At 45.3% G+C, this 19,729-nt stretch overlaps 1 protein-coding gene across 1 annotated transcript; it reads left to right on the top strand.

Annotated features, from left to right (window-relative positions):
- The first annotated feature begins 6,583 nt into the window (after nt 1–6,583).
- Nucleotides 6,584–18,317, top strand: LOC310635700 (NACHT, LRR and PYD domains-containing protein 3-like). The gene is given in 7 exon segments (XM_083354925.1): nt 6,584–8,257; nt 8,259–8,501; nt 9,783–9,953; nt 10,267–10,437; nt 13,649–13,795; nt 13,797–13,814; nt 15,323–18,317. Coding segments are annotated over 7 exon segments (2,037 nt in total). The 5' UTR covers nt 6,584–7,100; the 3' UTR covers nt 15,453–18,317.
- The last annotated feature ends 1,412 nt before the right edge of the window (nt 18,318–19,729 follow it).

Genomic DNA, 19,729 nt, shown 5'->3' with positions numbered 1-19,729 from the left:
CACACGCTAAATAAATTGGCTTATTTTCAATAAAGTGTGTAACAGTGGAATGGCTAGACAAAATGTCCTTTAACGTTTGAAAACTGATTCTATGTTTTTCCTGCCATTGCCAAGGGGTTTTCTTGTCTAAAAGCCTATGTAATGGTTCAGCAATAGCAGCTTTATGTGGTAAAAATGTATGATAAAAATTAACTAATCCTAAAAAGGTTTGTAATTCAGCCTTGTTCTTTGGTTCAGGTGCCAATTTAATTGCTTTAATTTTTTCAGTTGTTGGGTGAATGCCCTTCTCATCAATTGTAAACCCCAAAAATTCTGTTGATTTAACTCCAGTAAAACATTTTTCCCTTTTTAATTTAAGTCCTGCAGCTCTAAATTTCCCCAATACCTGTTCCAACCGGTCAGCTAAGATTTCTTCAGTTTTTCCAGCAATCAGGACATCATCAAAGTAAGGGCATACACCAGGTATGCCCTTTAAGGTCCTCTCCATCACCTCCTGAAAGATGCCTGGAGCTGCTGCAATTCCAAATTGAAGCCTGTGAACTCAAAACGCCCCCTTGTGGGTAACAATCGTTTGGGCCTCGGCGGCTTCCTTAGACACGGTAAGCTGTAAATACGCCTGCGCCAAGTCGAGCTTGGCAAAGATGGCGCCGTCCTGGATCGTCGCGAGGACCTGCTTCACTGTTGGGACCGGGTAAGCGTGTTTTTCATTCCTAAATTTAGAGTGGCTTTATAATTGGCACAAATCCTCACATGCCCATTAGGTTTAAGGGGTGTGACGATTGGTGTCTCCCACAGGCCTCCCTCGACTGGTTCTAGCACGCCTTGGCCTACAAGCTTATCAAGCTCGGCCTCGATTTTTTGTTTAAGGGCAAAAGGCACCCTCCGGGCCTTCAATCTAATAGGCTTTACTGCGGGGTCCAAATTAAAATTGATGGGGGGGGGCTTTATATTTACCTAAAGATCCATCAAATACGTCTGCGAATTCGTCGCAAACAGATTTGAGGGTCTTACTTTGAATTGTATTTATTCCCCCTACCCAAATTCCTAAAGCAGGGAACCAATTAAGGCCTACTAAACTAGTTCTTTGGCCCTCGGTCACTAACAGGTCCAATGACCCATTGAACCCCTTATAAATAACCCTAATGGTGATTTTTCCCTTAATGTTTATGGGGGATTTTTGGAAATCGGCTAACTGGATTCCGGTCGGTTTAAGTGGAATTTTGTGACCACTTTTCCGTTCAATGTACTTCAAGGTTTCGCATGAAATTATTGATACTGAGGCCCCTGAATCTACCTCCATTTTGCAGGGTATTCCTTGCAATTGAACTACAATTTTTAATTTAGGCCTCAGTATGTGATTTATTTTTTGTTGTACTATGTGGTTGACTCTCGCCCCCACCCCGCGGTTGGATTGTCGTGCCCTAGGTCTAGGGGTCTCTATGCCACGATCCCAGGGGGTTACGTTACCTTCGGCCCAGACGTCCATTTCGTGGATTCGGTTGTCTCGCGTCCGGTTGCAGCAAATGGCCTGGATGTGGCCGGTCTTTCCACACGATCTGCATTTTGCTGTGCGGAATCTGCAAGTTGATCTGGGGTGGTTACCCCCACAGCTACCACATCTAGTGTCCAAGTCTCTCGGTCTGGGCTGGCTGTCCCGTGGTAATCTTTGTGCTGCTTGTGGCTGTTGTCTTCGGGCCTGGTCTGGTACTTCGGTGCGCTGTGGTCTGGCTGCCATTTTACCGAGTCGTCTGGAGATCTCAGCTATGTCGGCCTCCCATTGCTGGTCCACCTCCCCGCTGTCCACATGGCTTTCAAGATTGATTTCGGCTGCAGAGCCCATGCTGTTTTGGGGGGGGTCTCGCGTTCCCGTTGATTCATAAGTCAATAACTCATCGAGGACTTCCTGCAGATCTCCCGTGGGCTTAGCGATGATTCGATTTTGTAGATTCTCGTCCCGCAAGCCGAGCACCACTCAATCTCGGATCCTGATTTCGAGGTTGTCATATTTGCACCTCAAAGCCGCCTCTCTCACCGCTGCCACGAACTGTGTAATCGATTCGCCAGGTCTTTGATTCCTTTTTTCAAAAAATCCGTCTCCAAAATAATTCAGACCTTTTTGGCGTGAAGTGAACCTTCAATTTTGCCAATAAGTCTGCATACGAGACGCTGGACACCGGCAGCGGTTGACACAGGCCAACGGCAATCCGATACACAGGCGTACCGCTAATGGTCAAAAGAGCCGCGGCTTTCTTTCTGTCGTCCGTAATGCCGTTTACTAACAGGAACCCTTCAACCTGGCCAACATATTCTTCCCAGTCTTCTGGAAATCGCGGATCAAACTCTTTCAGCGAGCCGACTTGTGCCATTATTAGATTTATTCGGCAGCGTCGTACTTTGGTTGACTGCGTTCAAATCTTCCCGCCTTGCGCACAGCTGATTTCGCCGTTCCTTCACTGATCCGCCGTCTATCCCACCTTCGTCGCCAATTGTTAGGTTCGAATAGACGATCCACACCGTGAGGTTTAATGCAAGAACGTTTATTAACACACGCATAAGTCAACTGGCAATTAACCGTTTAACTCCCCTTTATATAGTCTGCTACATTCAAACAGTGGCCAATCCCCAGCCCGGAAACTCCCGCCTAAATTGCATCAGCCAATAATTGCACTCAGAGTTTCCCGCTTCTAGGAAGGCCCAATTAATTAGTCTACAGACACAACACACACCTCTTTTGTTTCCTTAAAGTTACAGGTTGCATTCTGGATGAGGCGGGCAAAGCAAGAGTCCTGGCTCCCATCATTTCCTACCCTGATAGCGCTCAAATGTACCCCATATGGTTGTCGTGCGATGGGGGAGGGGCTGAACTATCCTTGGTGGATGCCACAAGTGCCACTCTGTGTGTGTGTGTGTGTGTCTTTCTGTATGTGTCTTTTGTGAGATCTGCTGGAGCAGCTTAGTAGAAAGTCTGTGCAGTTGTACTGGAAATATAGCTAGTCCCTGACGTAACAATCATTCGTTTAGTGACCATTCAGTCACAACAGCACTGAAGAAAGTGACTTATGACCAGTTTCACGCTTATGACCGTTGCAGCATCCCCGTGCTCACGGGATCAAAATACAGACGCTTGGCGACTGACTCGTACTTATGATGGCTGCGGTGTCCCGGGGGTCATGTGATCAAAATTCAGACGCTTGGCGACTGACTCGTACTTATGACGGCTGCGGTGTCCCGGGGTCATGTGACCCCCATCTGACCAGCAAAGAATGGGGAAGCCAGATTCACTTAAGAATTGTGTTACTAGCTTAACAGCTGCAGTGATTCGCTCAATTGTGGTCGTAGGTTGAAGACTAGAATTTATTTGCGGGGTTTTCTGGGTTGAGGTGGACCAGAAAACTGTGGAAGCTCAAGATTAGGAGAGCCTTTCCCCTGGAAATAAGCTTCAGAGTTGTTTTCCCAGGTCGTGGGAGGTAGTGAGTTTGAGTTGATCCCGCTTGCAGTGGTACATGCAATTGAAAAATAGCAAATCCTAACTCCAAGACCCAACCATGTAAAAAAGCATTTTTAAAATTGGTTTCCCATCCTATGCAATCTGGGATCTCTCGATGCCTTACACATGCAATAAAGTCGAGCATCAAAAGGCCACCACGGTAAGCTAACAAATTAAAAAAATAGATTTATTTCTGAGCCAGCATGGGCCAATGTTTCTCAAACTTGGCAACCTGAAGATGTTTGAACTTCAACTCCCAGAATTCCCTAGCCAACACTGCTTTCCCATTAACTTCGCAAAAGGGGATCACATGACCCCGGGACACCATCATAACCCTGGAAAGGAATGTTTGGTGCTTGAAATCATATAGCTTCTTGCGAGAAGAGAAGGTTGTTCAAACATGGTTTCAATATACTCAGTTACGGGCCAGGTGGAAAGAAGACCAGAAAATTGGATTTGCAACGATTGATGAAAATTTGATAAAGCAAATTAGAAATCAGGGACCTGCACACATTAAACGGATATATCTTGCATTGATAGAGATTGATTCAGAAACAGAGCTTGTTAAGGACTGTATGATAAAATGGGCCCAAAATATCCAGGAAGTTATTACAATGGACATGTGGGAGAAGATTTGGGTGAGGAATGTGAAATTTACTCAAGCTCAAAATTTAAGAGAGAATTTTTATAAGATGTTTTATAGATGGCATTTAGATCCTAAAAAGCTTGCAAGTATGTACCCGAATTATCAGCCTAAGTGTTGGAGGTGCGGGGTTGAAGATGCAACATATTTTCACATATGGTGGACATGTAAAAAGGTTAAGGCCTTTTGGATTAAAATCTGGTGGAATATACAGAAGATTTTTAAAAGGAGGATAAAGTTTTGTCCGCAATTTTTTTTGTTGGGAATAATTGTTGATGCTACAGTGGTGGACTCTAAGTTGATGCTGAATTTAGTTACGGCAGCAAGACTTTTGATAGGACAATATTGGAAGAAAGAGGAGCTGCCGACCATAGAAGAATGGACTTTAAAGGTTTCCGACCTGGCAGAGATGGCGAAGATATCGGCTTATTTGAAAGATTATTCGCAAGAACGTTATATTATGGAATGGAGAAAGTGGATTGAGTTTATCCAGAATAAGTATAGGGTTAAGAAGTTTTATCTAGCATTCGAATAAGTCTTCTTTCGTGTTTTTTCTTTTCTTTTCCTATTTTCTTTTTTATATATATTTAATAATGTTAAGTTTTGTTTGTTCTTATATAAGTTAGAGAGTGATGGATTTTAGAATTTATGGTTGTTAGTATATGGTTGCTTATGATTGCTTTTATATATATATACCTTGTATTTAGCTCTGGGAAGTCCGGGGGGGGAGGGGGGTGGGGGGGAGGTAGGGGAGGGAAGAGGGAGGGGAGAAGGGGGGAGGTAAGGGGGGAGGGAAGAGGGAGGGGGGAGGTAGGGAGGGGAGGGTGGAGGGGGATGGGGGTTTTTAATGGAAAATTGTATTGTAAAACTTTTCAATAAAAAAAAAAAAGAATTGTGTTACTAGCTTAACAGCTGCAGTGATTCGCTCAATTGTGGTCGTAGGTTGAAGACTAGAATTTATTTGCGGGGTTTTCTGGGTTGAGGTGGACCAGAAAACTGTGGAAGCTCAAGATTAGGAGAGCCTTTCCCCTGGAAATAAGCTTCAGAGTTGTTTTCCCAGGTCGTGGGAGGTAGTGAGTTTGAGTTGATCCCGCTTGCAGTGGTACATGCAATTGAAAAATAGCAAATCCTAACTCCAAGACCCAACCATGTAAAAAAGCATTTTTAAAATTGGTTTCCCATCCTATGCAATCTGGGATCTCTCGATGCCTTACACATGCAATAAAGTCGAGCATCAAAAGGCCACCACGGTAAGCTAACAAATTAAAAAAATAGATTTATTTCTGAGCCAGCATGGGCCAATGTTTCTCAAACTTGGCAACCTGAAGATGTTTGAACTTCAACTCCCAGAATTCCCTAGCCAACACTGCTTCCCCATTAACTTCGCAAAAGGGGATCACATGACCCCGGGACACCATCATAACCCTGGGGCTGCTACAGTGGTCATGTGAAAAATGGCCATAAACCACTTTTTTCAGTGCCGTTGTAAATTTAAACAGTCGCTAAACAAATGGTCGTAAGTTGAGGACTAGCTGTGTTTTTCCAAGATTGGACTTACAAGTCTCTTTTAAACAAACCAACTACCCAGATTATCTGACCTGGTTTTCCCTTTCCCCACCCCCTGTCGAAACAATTTGGACCTTAGCTTAGAAAGTACAGGTAGTCCTCGACTTACAGCCGACTGAGTCCAACACCTCTGTTGTTAAGTGAGACATTTCTCAAGTGAGTTTTGCCCCATTTTACAACCCTCCTTGCCACAGTTGTTAAAATGAATTATTTTGGTTGTTATGTTAGTGACAAAGTTGTCAGAAAGTCACAAAAGGGGATCACCTGACCCTGGGACAGTACTTATGAATCAGCTGCCAAGCATCTGAATTTTGATCACATGACCATGGGGATGCTGCAATGGTTGTGAAAGTGTGGAAAATGGTCATAAGTCATTGTTCCCAGTGCCGTTATAACTTCAATGGTCACTAAATGAACTGTTGTAAAATTTATTTATTTATTTTTTATTTTAATTCCATTTATATCCCGCCCTTCTCTGAAGACTCAGGGCGGCTTACAAGCTTAGCAGTAGCCTTCATTCTATGTATATGCCTGCTTATTAGGGTTTTCACACACCCCACAAGCGGCATTATTACAAAGTCAGCTTATTGCCCCCAACAATCTGGGTCCTCAGGGGAACCTCTTTTATTTCTGCCACTGAACTACAAATGCTTTCTTTTGATGTGTTTCTTTAGATCGCAAGAAGAAATATAAGAGGCACATCCAACAGGTTTTTCAAAATCTTCCTAAACTGGGCCCACACCCCAATCCAAGAGTGACCTTGCAAGAGACCTATGTAGATCTTCTTCTGAAGAGGAGACCAGATCTGCCCCAAACAGGTCATGAGATTATGGCTGTGCAGAGAAAGTACTGGGAGATGAAGAGCCATCTAGAAGGTGGCCCGAACGTTGATCTGGAGAATTTTATTTCATCCAGATCCTGAAGGAGAAAACTCCAAAACTCTTTTGATAAGGAATTTGTTGTGCAGAGGTCTCCTTGTGCTACCAAAGAGTTGCACAGACAAGGAAGGGTACTGAGAGCAGTAAAAGTCACACAAGAATGCACTGAGTTATAAAAACAAAAAGTAGTTTACTTTTGAGGTGGTGTAAAAACAAAAATGCACAGTCAAAAATAAACAGTCCAAGTCATAAACAATAGCAACAGTCCAATGAGTAATCCAAACTACAAAGTCTTCTTACCGGTCCAGAGGTCAATACACAGTTCAGGTTACAACAGTAGTAAACCAACAGCAGAGCAAAAAATAGTAACAGTAGAGATCAGTGAATTCAGAGAGAGAGAGAAGCTACATTCCTAGCTTCCTCTTATGGCCATGAGAACACTTACACACCCATTGGCCAATTAATTCTTAAAGACATAGCATTATGGTTAATATATTTTCAACCCAACATTGTAGGCTAGCACCATATGCCTAACATGTTGCTTGGACCTTCTGGGGTAGGAAAAACCACAGCCACGTGGAAGTTCATGTTGGACTGGGCATCAGATTATCTATGGCAGACCAAGTTTGATTACGCCTTTTATATCTCTTGCGATGCGCTCCGCTGTGTCACCAAGTTTATGAGTGCAACGGAGATGATCCTCAACAATTGTCCTTCAGGAATGGTATCCATGGAGGATGTTTTGGCCAACCAAGACAACCTCCTCCTCATTGATGATGGTTTGGAGGACCTGAAGCTCTCTCATGTCCCAGTTGATGGGCTGGACAAGGATCCCCATCAAAAGCAAGAGGTGGTGAAGCTGTTGATGGGTCTGCTCAAGAAAAAGATCTTTCCGAAGGGTCACCTCCTGGTGACCACAAGGCCCATGGGTGTACGCTCAATGTTGAAGTATCTGAGCTCACCACTCTTGGTGGAGGTGTTGGGTTTTCCTCCTGTGCACAGGAAAGAATATTTTCATCGCTTCTTTCAAAACATGGAACAAGCCAACCAGATCTTTGAACTGGTTCAAAGAAATGAAACTCTTTTCAGTCTGTGCTTTCTCCCTGCAACCTGTTGGGTCATTGGCTCCATTTTTCAACAAAACCCACAGACAGAACTTCTTCAAGGTATCCCAGAAACTGCAACACTCACCGAAATTCACCTGCATCTCCTCCTGAGTTTCTTGGGTACCTTTTCCAGGCAAAGTCACCTGGAAGACCTGTGCTGTCTAGCAAAAGATGGGATGATCTGCGGAACAATGGTCTTCCGTGAAGAAGAGCTAAAGGAACGTGTCTTGGATTACTTGACTTCAGACTCTCCTTCTGCAAATAAGAAAGTTTTCCTCCAAGATGTTCAGGTGGGAACCTTGTACAGGTTCACCCACTTGAGTTTTCAGGAGTTCCTTGCTGCCTTGTTCTACTTGTTGGACACTGAAGAGACCACCAGAACACCTTACCAAGACTTGAGTGAGATATTTGGTGATAAGAAGAACAGCAACAGATACCTCATGTTGATCCATTTTCTCTACGGCTTGTCCAATGTGGAAAGGATGAGTGTCCTTCAAGAATCGTGGTCCTTCAAGATATCCACCACTAAGGTTTGTCCAGAATTGCTAAGGTGGGTGGATCAAGAAGCCAAGGCTCACTCATTGTATTTATGAAATGAAGGACACCGTCTTTGCCCAGAGAACAATGAAACATATCCACAATATGGATCTCAGAACACAACTTTTGACCAAGCTGGACTTTGAAGCTTTATCATTTTGCCTGTCAGCTGCTGAGACTTTGAATTCAGGTCAGCTCTCTGGCTATGAGTTTAGACCTCAAAGATTCCAACAACTTTTACCAGGATTCTTGAAATCTTCAGAGATCCAGAAAGGTTTGGGGAGGTGCGCGCGCACTCGGAATGGGCAGCTTCCTCAAAGAGCGGCACTGCTGCCCCTTCGCGCGGAGGTCCACGCGCATCTCTCCAAAGGTTTGGGGAGGTGCACGCGCACCTCTCGGAATGGGCAGGGGCACCGCTCTTTGAGGAAGCTGCCGCGGCCCGTCTGCAAAGCTGCCGAAAGCGGCAGCTTTGCAGACGGGCCGCGGCAGCTTCCTCAAAGAGCGGCACCGCTGCCCGTTCGCGCGGAGGTACGTGCGCACCTCCCCAAAGGTTTGGGGAGGTGCGCGCGCACCTCTGGTCGTTCGGAGAGGTGCGCGCGCACCTCTCGGAATGGGCAGGGGCGCCGCTCTTTGAGGAGGCTGCCGCGGCCCGTCTGCAAAGCTGCCGAAAGCGGCAGCTTTGCAGACGGGCCGTCGCCGTCGGGCAACCGGGAACCGGTTCCATCTCACTTTTAAAAAAATGGCAGCCGCGTGCGTCCGCGCATGCGCAAAAAACCGTTTTGCGCATGCACAAAACATTTTTTGCGCATGCGCGTGCATGGACACACGCACGCGGCTCCCACTTTTTTTAATTTGTGATGGAACCGGTTCCCAGTGGCTCTTTTCCTTTTTTAGGTTGCCGACCCCTGTTCTAGTCCAACCCCCTGCTCAGGCAGGAGACCCTACCATTTCAGATAAATGGTTGACCAATTTCTTTTTTAAAACCTCCATTGATTGAGCATGCACAACATCTAGTGCTGTGGTGGCGAACCTATGGCATGCGTGCCACACCTAGCACGCAGAGCCCTCTCTGTGGGCACGCATGCCATCGCCCTAGTCCTAGGCCTTCAGCTCTGCTACCGTGTGCAAAAAAAAAGGTTCAGTCAATCAATCAATCAATTTCAACTTCTTGCGGGGAAAAAAAGATCTCGCAAAGTTGGAATTGATTGAACTTTTTAGTCCCACCCAGTCTGCCATTACCACCACAGCCACGCCCATCCAATGGGCCACGCCCATCCAATGGGCCACGCCCATCCAATGGGCCACGCCCACCCGGCACCCGACGATAACATAAATGGGCTTTGGGTTGCAGTTTGGGCACTCAGTCTCTAAAAGGTTCGCCATCACTGTTCTAGTGGTAAGTCATTCCGCTAGTTAACTGTTCTCACTGTTAGGAAGTTTATCCTTAGTTCTGACTATCTTCTCTCCTTGATTAGTTTCCATCTGTTGCTTCTAGTTCTGCCTGCAGATTGTGTGTCTACCAATTTCCTCCATAATTATGTTTATGTGCCTCCTGATTTCCACAGGTTGAACCACTGTGGCCTCTCCCCCACTGCCTGCAAAGACTTGACACCCATCGCAATGACCAACACAAGGCTGACCAGTCTGGACTTGGGTGAGAATCCCTTGGAGGAGGCAGGGGTCTCCTACTTGTGTGAATGGCTTCTTCAGCCCACCTGCCAACTTCAAAGTCTCAGGTGAGCAGCCTGGGATGGTATAAAGCGGGGGTCTTCAAACATGACCCTTTTGTGACTTGTGGACTTCAACTCCCAGAATTCCTCAGCCAGGCTAAGCTTGTAAGCCGCCCTGAGTCTTTGGAGAAGGGCGGGATATAAATGGAATTAAAATAAATAAAAATAAATAAAATAAGAAAGGGCCAAGTTTGAAGACCCCTGGTACAAGGACTTGGGCAAAGGGTGGAGTAGACCTCCAGGATCCCTTCAAGCCCTAGGATTCTATGATTCTATAACCCCGGTACAAATCCCCCCCCCCTTTCTCTGTCTCCTACAGGCTCTACTCCTGCAACCTCATGGCCGCCATCTGCCAGCTCCTTTCACAGGTCCTGGAATCCAGACATTCTCTTCTGGAGCTCAATCTGGGGGCGAACCCCCTGGGTGATGGGGGAGCAAAGCTGCTGTGCCAAGGGCTAAAGCACCCCTCTTCTGGGCTGCAGAGACTCATGTAAGTGGGGTGAGGGATTTCCTGATCTGAGCCCCTGGTTTTCCCCACAGCTTTTGGAACCGGTTGGCAGCTGGGCACGGGGAGGCCAGTTTACACCCCACCCCCAATTTCTCCTTCAGCCACCACCAAGAGCAGCAGAGGGAGTAGGGAAGTGACCAGGACATTCTTCTCCCAGGAAATTTCTCAAGCTTGTTTCAGAAGGAAAAGGTTCATTCCAGAGCAGAAACGGAAATGAAAAGAAAAAAAAGCATCCTGAATTTTAATTCTGAAAATGAAAAGAAATTTATTAGAAGATTAAAAGGTTGGGGGAAGATTTGCCTCCTGGTTGGATCCCCTGAGCAAATGGCAAAGTCACTGGCTGACTTTGGGCCAATCGCCAGGAGACAGTGAGTTCTAGTCCCACCTTATCCATGTTGAAGGAAAAGTCTTCAACGTGGTTCAGTCCAAGCCGGGAATAAACAACATGGCGACTGCTTTAGAAAGAAGGTTGCAGTTTATTGAAGAGGAGAGCCAGACAGAAAGATGGCTCTGGCAGAAAAGAGAAAAAAGGGGTGAGCACATGTAGGGAGTGGGTTTTTATACCCTCTGGAGCCTTTTGTTTGGAGTTGTTTCCTGTTCCTGTTTTGAGGCTTTGCATTTCCTGTGTCATGTATTTTGACCTGTGTCCCTTTGGCCTCTGTGAGTTAATCCTATTATGTCCTGTCTTAGAGTTTGGGTGGGGTATGTAGATTTTAGGTGTCTTTGTCTTCTTAATCTTCTAGCTCCAACCTTCCTGAATGGCTTACACCTGCATTTCTACAGAGCTGGTTTCTGCTTGGGGGAGGGAGACTTGAGGCTATTAAGAGAAAAACTGGGCATTCTTTTCTGCCTCTTTAAGATCCTTTGAGGAAATATATTTTTTCTGCCCTTTGAATATTTCCTTCTGTGGGGGGCTTACTTCCCACACCCATGAAAGCCGGTTGGGTGATTTTGGGCCAATCAGCAGGAGATTGAGACTTCTAGCCCACCTTAAGCATGACAGGCAGCTGGGTAACTTTAGACCAGCCACCAGGAGATGGCGAGTTCTAGTCCTGCCTTGGGCACAAGAGCCAGCTGGATGACTTTGGGAAAATAGGAGGAGGAAGGTATGTTGCATATGCTCACTGCCTTATTTGTAAAATTAATAAAGGTGAGAAGCAAAACTAAATAACTATTTTTAATCAAATTTATATGCTGCCCATCTCACTGTCCAAGATGACTCTGGGCAGCTTACAATATTTGCATCCTGCAGACGCCCTCTGGCAATGCCTTCATCCTTGGTCCTTCGCTGCTGTCTCAACTAGACTTATAATAACCATCCTACAGAGCATGTAGCTGGTTGTGTGAATGTCACAGTTGTGCTTCTTGGAGACCTTTGCATGAGTCGGAAGTAGGAAAACACCCAAACAGGCACCCTTGCCCTCAGATATCACCAGCAATTCCCTTCTTTCTGTTTGCAGTGGGGAAAGTGGCAAAAAAAACGATCATGCGATCACGGTGTGTTTGGTAACCAGCCATAAATACAAGCTGATTGCCAGAGCACTCAGCAGAATAACAGAGTTGGAAGGGACCTTGGAGGTCTTCTACTCCAACCCACTGCTCAAGCAGGAGATCTTATACCATTCCAGACAAATGACTGTCCAGTCTCTTCTTGAAAGCTTCGAGTGATGGAGCACCCACAACTTCTGAAGGCAAGCCCTTCCACTGTTTAATTCATAACAGACTTGGAAGGGACCTTGGAGGTCTTCTAGTCCAACCCCTGTTCAGGCAGGAAACTCGATACCAGGGGTGTCAAACTGCCAGCCCGCGGGCCGGTTTCATCATACAGAAACCGCGCCCACCCCACTATCAGCAATGGAAAAAAGATCACGATACGTCGTGACACATTGTGTGATGTGGCTAGTCTGACACCCCTGCTCTATACCATTTCAGACAAGTGGCTTGTCAAGGTAATTATAATTTAGCAGCTGACCAGCAGAAGTGTTATATACAGTAGAGTGAGTCAGCAGAGTATTTGGGGGTAGTATCCCTTTAAGAGACAGTGTCTGAGGAGAATTGCAGTTGGAATCTTGAGCGGTTTGTATATAACAGGAGTTAGGCCACCTTGGCTCTTTTATGACTCGTGGACTTCAACTCCCAGAATTCCTGAGCCAGCATGGCTCAGCTTGGAAACCTTTCCCTTTCCCCTCAGCATAGCTGGCTCAGGAATTCTGGGAGTTGAAGTCCATGAGTCATAAAAAAGCCAAGGTTGTCCACCCCTGGATAACTATCTTGTATTCTGTATGCTCCCTGAATGTTGTTGTTTCATGTTATATATTACACCACAATTCTTTGAACAAACCACTGTCAGATATTTGTGCTCCCGTGTTATCACAAGAAGAAAATGAGAAAAAGGCTGTGATAATTTACATTTTAAACAACATGGTTATCCAATCTCTTCTTGAAAACCTCCAGTGATGGAGCAACCACAACTTCTGGTGGCAAGCCATTCCACTGGTTAATTGTTCTGTCAGGATATTTCTCTTTAGTTCCAGGCTGCTTCTCTCCTTGATAAGTTTCCATCCGTTGCTCCTTGTCCTGCCTTCAGGTGCTTTGGAAAATAGCTTGACTAAGATCACAATCTGGGTTTCTGGAATGGCTGGAACTCTGAGGGCCACTCCTAACCACCATCCATTCAGCACCATCCTAACTTGGGACCGTCGCTAAACAAATGTTTGTAGGTTGAGAACCAGAACAGGCAGTCCACGACTTATGACAACAAAATTTCTGTTGCTAAGTGAGACATTTGTTAAGTGAATTTTGCCTGATTTTACGACTTCTCTTGCATTATTTGTTAAGCGAATCACGGCAGTTGTTAAGTTAGGAACATGGTGGTTAAGCGAATCTTGCTTCCCCATGGACTTTGCTTGTCAAAAGGTCACAAAAGGGGATCACATGACCCGAGACATTGCAATTGTCCTAAGTATGAACCGGTTGCCAAGCATCCGTATTTTGTTCACATGACCATGTGGATGTTGCAATGGTCTTAAGTGTGAAAAAAACGGTCCTAAGTCACTGTTTTCAGTGCCGTTGTAACTTTGAACGGTCACTAAATGAGCTGTTGTAAGTCAAGGACTATCTGTAGCGAGGAAGGCTTTTCTGATCTCCCAAGCATGATGGGGTCACAGGTGTCCTTGTCTTTCTTCTCTTGCAGTTTACACTCCTGTGGCATGACAGCCCTTGCCTGTGAAAACCTGGCCTCTGTTTTGGAGACCAGCCAGACCCTCTTGGAGCTGAACCTGGGCGATAACAGCCTGGGAGATAAAGGAATCAGGCAGCTGTGCCAGAAGTTGATACAAAGGCAAGCTTCAAAAGTTGACGTAAGTGTACAGTTTGTCCAGGGACCTGTGAAAATAGTTTGACACCCCCCCCCCTCGTCTTTGTAGCGGCCCCTCAAATATTGGAATATTGCTATCCATATGATAAATAATAAATAATTATAAAAAAATAATAGAGCTGGAAGGGGCTCCCAAGGTCCCTTCCAACTCTGTTATCATTGGGAATGGTACATTTAGCTTGTCTTTCTTTTTATTTTCTTTTTTTGAGTGGATCTTGGTCAACGACCAAAATAAAGTCCTTTGAGCTTTGAGTGGGAACAGAGGTGACATCCTTGCCATCTTAAGTTGACTGTCATCTTCCAGCCCAGATTCGTTGAATTTCCCAGTCTGCCAAAAGCTGCTGTGAAAAATAAAGATGATTTAATCTCTACATAATGTTTTGTCAAGAGGTCTCCCAACCACCTGGCCGGTGGGCAACACCCATATCAGCTTCCAAAACAAGGCCATGTGGCTCATGAATTTATGCCATAATTTGCTCAAAAGGCTGACCTCTTTCGACATATCTCTCAGCAGAATAGATAAGATAATCTTTATTGTCATTTTTTTTACTGTGGGCATAACGGCACACATCAAAAATAAAATTTAGTTGCCCGCTCTCAAAGTCAAACACATACATGACACACACCTAAACCATACTATATACGACCTACACCCCTACATATACAGAACAATAAGATATTAAATACTATCCATCTTGAATATATAACGGAAGGAGGAAGCTTGAGAGTTCACAAGGTTAATGCTGTACGGAATGAAACTATGGCTGAATCTGGATGTTCTGCTGCGGATACCACAAAGTCTCCTCCTAGAAGGTAACAAGGAAAACAGGTCGCGAAGAGGATGAGTAGTGTCCCAGATAATCTTACGGGCCGTGCTCAAACAACGCTTCTGTGCTATGTCCTGGATGGGAGGGAGGGAACTGCCAATGATCTTTTTGGCCATCCTCACCACTCTCTGCACCGCCTTCCTGTCTGAAGCAGTGAGGCTTCCAAACCAGACTGTGATGCTGCATGAAAGGATGCTCTCGATCGTTCCCCCTGTAGAAAGTGGTCAGGACAGAGGAAGGAAGATGAGCAACAGAGTGACAGAATAACAGAACAGAAACAGACTAACAGACTAATAGAGTTGGAAGGGACCTTGGAGCTCTTCTAGTCTAACCCTCTCCTCAGGAATAAGCCCTATACCTTTCCAGACAAATGGCTGTCCAATCTCTTTTTGAAAACCTCGAGTGATGGAGCACTCACAACTTCTGGAGGCAAGTAGTTCCACTGATTAATTGTCCTCCCTGTCAGGAAACTTCTTAGTTCCAAGATGTTTTTCTCCTTGATTCGTTTCATTCCGTTGCTTCTTGTCCTGCCTTCAGGTGCTTTGGAGAATAGCTTGACCCTCAACTCCCTGCAGAGCTGCTGATGAGCAGAGATTTGCAAGCCAATTGGTGTTCTTGAGAGTGTCCCAATTCTGATGCTTTGCTTTGTTTCTCCTCCTTCCAGACTTACCATGAAATTGTTAAACCAAAACACGAAGTGGAAATTGAAGGTAGTTTGTGAGAAGAATCCTGGCTTAGTTCTGACTTCCTACTATCCTCCGGATTTTCCCCGCTTCCCAGGTGATGAAGAGTAAAGGTGGAGTTCACACCTGCTTTCCTTGGGCCCCTCAAGGATTGGAAGGTTGGCGCGATGGGTAGTAGATCTGGAAACCTTCAAAGGCCAGCTCAGCTCAGCTCAGCTTTTGCATTACCTGTTGCATCGCAGTCATACATCTGATTCACATGCCTGGCTATGAGGCTTATGGTAGCCCTCTGGACTTAGAGCAAGTGGGACTTGGCCATGTGGAAGATCTTTTCAACTGGGATCCCCTTCAGGGATCCATCCCTTCCATAATCCCCAACTAGCATGTCAGAAGAATATCCTGCTCCGGTTTGAGCCAGGATTTGCATAAGAATGACACCGGAGTCACTGCTTGAAGAAGAAGTAGTATATTCAACAAAGATGACTGGAGGACGAGTTAAAACATATGAAGAAAAAGTTGCGGGAATTGGGTATGCCTAGTTTAATGAAAAGAAGGACCTGGAGCAACATGATAGCCGTATTCCAGTGTTTGAGAGGTTGCCACAAAGATGAGGGGTTCAACCTATTCCCCAACGCACCAGAAGGCAACACAAAACCAAGGGATGGAAACCAATCAAGGAGAGATTCAACCTAGAACTAAAGAGGAATTTCTTGACAGTGAGAACAATTACCGTATTTTTCGGACCATAAGACGCACCTGACCATAAGACGCACCCAGTTTTTAGAGCAGGAAAACAAGAAAAAAAATATTCTGAACCAAATAGTACCGGTATACTAGGAAGGAAGGAGGGGAGAGAGAGAGAGAAGGAGGGAAGGAAGGAAGGGAGAGAGAGAGTGAAAGGAAGGAAGGAAGAAAGGAAGGAAGAGAGAGAGAAAGTGAAAGGAAGGAAGGAAGGAAAGGATAGAAGAAAAAAGAGAGAAAGGAAGGAAGGAAGAAAGGAAGGAAGAGAGAGAGAGTGGAAGGAAGGAAGAAAGAAAGAAAGAAAGAAAGAAGAGAAAGAAAGAAAGAAATAAAGAAAGAAAAAGAAACAAAAAGAAAGAAAGACACTTGCACTCATAGAGAACATCACAGGACTGGTGGCCAGTGTAGCAGCAAATTTACCGGTAGTCTGTGTTTTGCGTATAACAATGGGCTCTGCAGCTGAGGTAAAATAAAGTCAAGATGGAGGACACCCCTTAATACATGGGGATACAAAAAAAAAAGGCCAGGTCTCCACAAGTTGCAGCTGGAAAGATAGCAGCAGACGCGATCCGTCCACCGCCCCTCCTGCTCTTTTCCACTGGGAGCCTGCAAACGTGTGAATTACCAGCAGCTCTCCTCGAATGACCAGTTCTCCCGCCACACAAGAACAACCTTCACAATTCTTTCTCTACGCACCCCGCCCTCGCCGCGTCGGGAACCTGCATTTCTATTGGCTGATCAGCAGCTCAGCATGCCGGCTTCCCCACCCTCACCCTCCACCCAGTTAGGTTGCGTGTCTCTGTGCACGTGTATACACAGCAGGGCTGCGTTGAGAGCCGAGGAAGGAGGAGAGGCAAGGAATGTGTGGGGAGGGGGGGCGAAGTGCTGGGGGGGGAGAAAGGAAGAAAAGATGCATTAGAAAAGTATTTGCCGCCCTTCCTCCACCCAGCCAGGATGAGAAGCTGCTTTCTTGCAGGGTTTTGAACACACTTCAGCTGCCGGCCAAAATTTAAGGTACCGATAGTTTCTTTTCCCTGAATAGGTTTTCTAAGATGCCGAAGCAATTTCAAACAATTATTACTCTTGCAAATGGGAAATCACTTCCGATAAACTTCGCCGAGAAACCTGCAGGGACAACTCCTCACAGCTTTGCTGGGGCAAGTCGCCAGCAATACGAAACCAGAGAATTATTGGGATTTGGCCTATGAGGTTTAGTTTAGCAAAAACTTTCTTTAGCGGTGAAGTAAAAGAAAGAAAATGGGCGCGCGCGGGGAGGGGCGGAGAATTCCATGTCTTCATTCAATCATGTCTCTCCAATGGAGCTGATGGATGGCGTTGACTGAACGGGAGACAAGAGTTTTCGCTTACCTTCGGACCATAAGACGCACCTCATTTTTCCACCCACTTTTGGGGGGGGGGAAAAGTGCGTTTTATGGTCCGATAAATACGGTAATCAGTGGAACGACTTGCCTCCAGAAGTTCTGGTTACTCCACCACTGGAGGTTTTCAAGAAAAGATTGGGCAGCCATTTGTCCTGAATAGTATAGGGCAGTGATGGCAAAACTTTTAGAGACCGAGTGCCCAAACTGCAACCCAAAACCCACTTATTTATCGCAAAGTGCCAACACGGCAATTTAATCTGAATACTGAGGTTTTCGTTTATAAAAAAACAACTCATACATTAACATCTTTTGTCTTAAAAGAAAAAACACAATAACAAAGCTTTCGATTCAAACAACTTTTTACTGAAAGGTAAAAGTTTGCCTTTGGCATGCTTTTGAACAATTAATGTGATTTTTTCTGTTGTATGCATGCTGATAATTTGTCTAACCTTGGCTTATACTTTGTAAGTTTGAGAGCAACACGTGCAGCACTCAGGTCATTTGTTAATCTGTTTCTGGTGTCAGATTTGATATAATTCAAAGCTAAAAACAGTGTGCTTGCTCCAGAGGCTTGTTTTGGCTAGGAAGGGGCTTGAGAAATGGCTTTTTCCTGCAAAAACTTAGCCAAAGAGTGAGGTGCGCATGCTCACAGAGAGAGCTCCGAGTGCCTCCTCTGGCAACCGTGCCATAGGTTTGCCACCACTGGTATAGGGTTTCCTGCTTGAGTAGGGGATTGGACTAGAAGACCCCCAAGGTCCTTTCCAATTCTATTGTTCTGTTTTTCAAGAGCATAGAAACAGCCCTTGGAGTAGCTACAATTTTGGATATACAGGCTGGTAATACTTATAAGAAAGATGGTCCATTGTGAGGTGTACGCGAATATGCCCTTTGTAATGTTTAATTTGGTGGACATGCAGTTCCAGTAGGGATGGCCTTATCTTATTTTGCTGAGTGTGTACATCTTTTCTTTGGCAAGTGTCTATGTGCTGATTCTGGAATGCCACATCTATATGCTCAGGGAAGTTTGTATTATAAGGGATATTCCCTGTTTGCTATTATTTGCTTGATTTAATCAACTTCAGCCTGGCTGTCAATTATCGGCTAAAACTAGTTGAAGAGTATTTGCAACCTTATATTGTCTTTGCAATATAGTTTCTGAGGAGACGGTATTCTCTGAGCTTGGTTGTTTTCTTGCAGATGTTTCACAACCCAGACTAGGACTACTAGGACTGATGATGTTAACTAGTTGGGTCATGAAACATCTGCAAGAAAACAACCCACTTCAGAGAGCACCAAAGACTCCTCCTCCTCCTCCTCCTCCTCCTCCTCCCTTCTAGCACTGATGATGTTACCTTGGTGGAGCAGTGGGCTAATGCCTCCTTAAGTAACACCAGCTGCCTGCAATTAGTGCAGGTTCGCATCCCACCAGGCTCAAGATTGACTCAGCCTTCCATCCTTCCGAGGTAGGTAAAATGAGGACCCAGATTCTTGGGGGCAATTAAGCTGACTTTGTAATAATGCCGCTTGGGGGGGGGGGTATGTGAAAGCCCTAATAAGCAGGCATATACATAGAATGAAGGCTACTGCTAAGTTTGTAAGCCGCCCTGAGTCTTTGGAGAAGGGCGGGATATAAATGGAATTAAAATAAAAAATAAAATAAAAAATACCTAGTTGGGTCCTGAAATGTCTGCAAGAAAACAACCCACTTCAGAGAGCACCAAAGACCCCACATTCCTCCTCCTCCTCCCTTCTAGCACTGATGATGTTACCTAGTTGGGTCCTGAAATGTCTGCAAGAAAACAACCAAGCTCGGAGAGCACCAAGGACCCTACACTTCAACTCTGAGCTACAAATATTCTCCTTTATTAATATTTATTAACATACTGTCTTCTGGCTACAGGCACGTATATGATTAACGAAGTTCACAGGGAGTGCATGAATAAAATTACTTAAATTGTAAAATTATTTCAACAAGCATAAAGAGCTTCGGGGGGGGGAGGTGGGATGACCAGCATTTTGAACTGGACTGGGATGCTGACCAGCAACCAAATTGGTCCTACTCATGACTTGCAGGATTGTTGTATAGGTAGTCCTCGACTTACAACCACAACTGAGCATCCCAGGGTCAGGTGAGCCCCATTTGCAACCTTCCCAGCTGGCTTCGAACAAGCAAAGTCAAGGGGGAGAAGCCGATTCGTTTAACGATCACATGATTCCCTTAACAACCGCAATGGTTCACTTGACCATTGGGTGTAGCTTCCTTAA

This window comes from Vipera ursinii, assembly GCF_947247035.1.
Source record: "Vipera ursinii genome assembly, chromosome: 2".
Taxonomy (NCBI): Eukaryota; Metazoa; Chordata; class Lepidosauria; order Squamata; family Viperidae; genus Vipera; species Vipera ursinii.
Note: the sequence above shows the minus strand (reverse complement) of the source record. Positions and strands in the feature narration are given on the sequence as shown.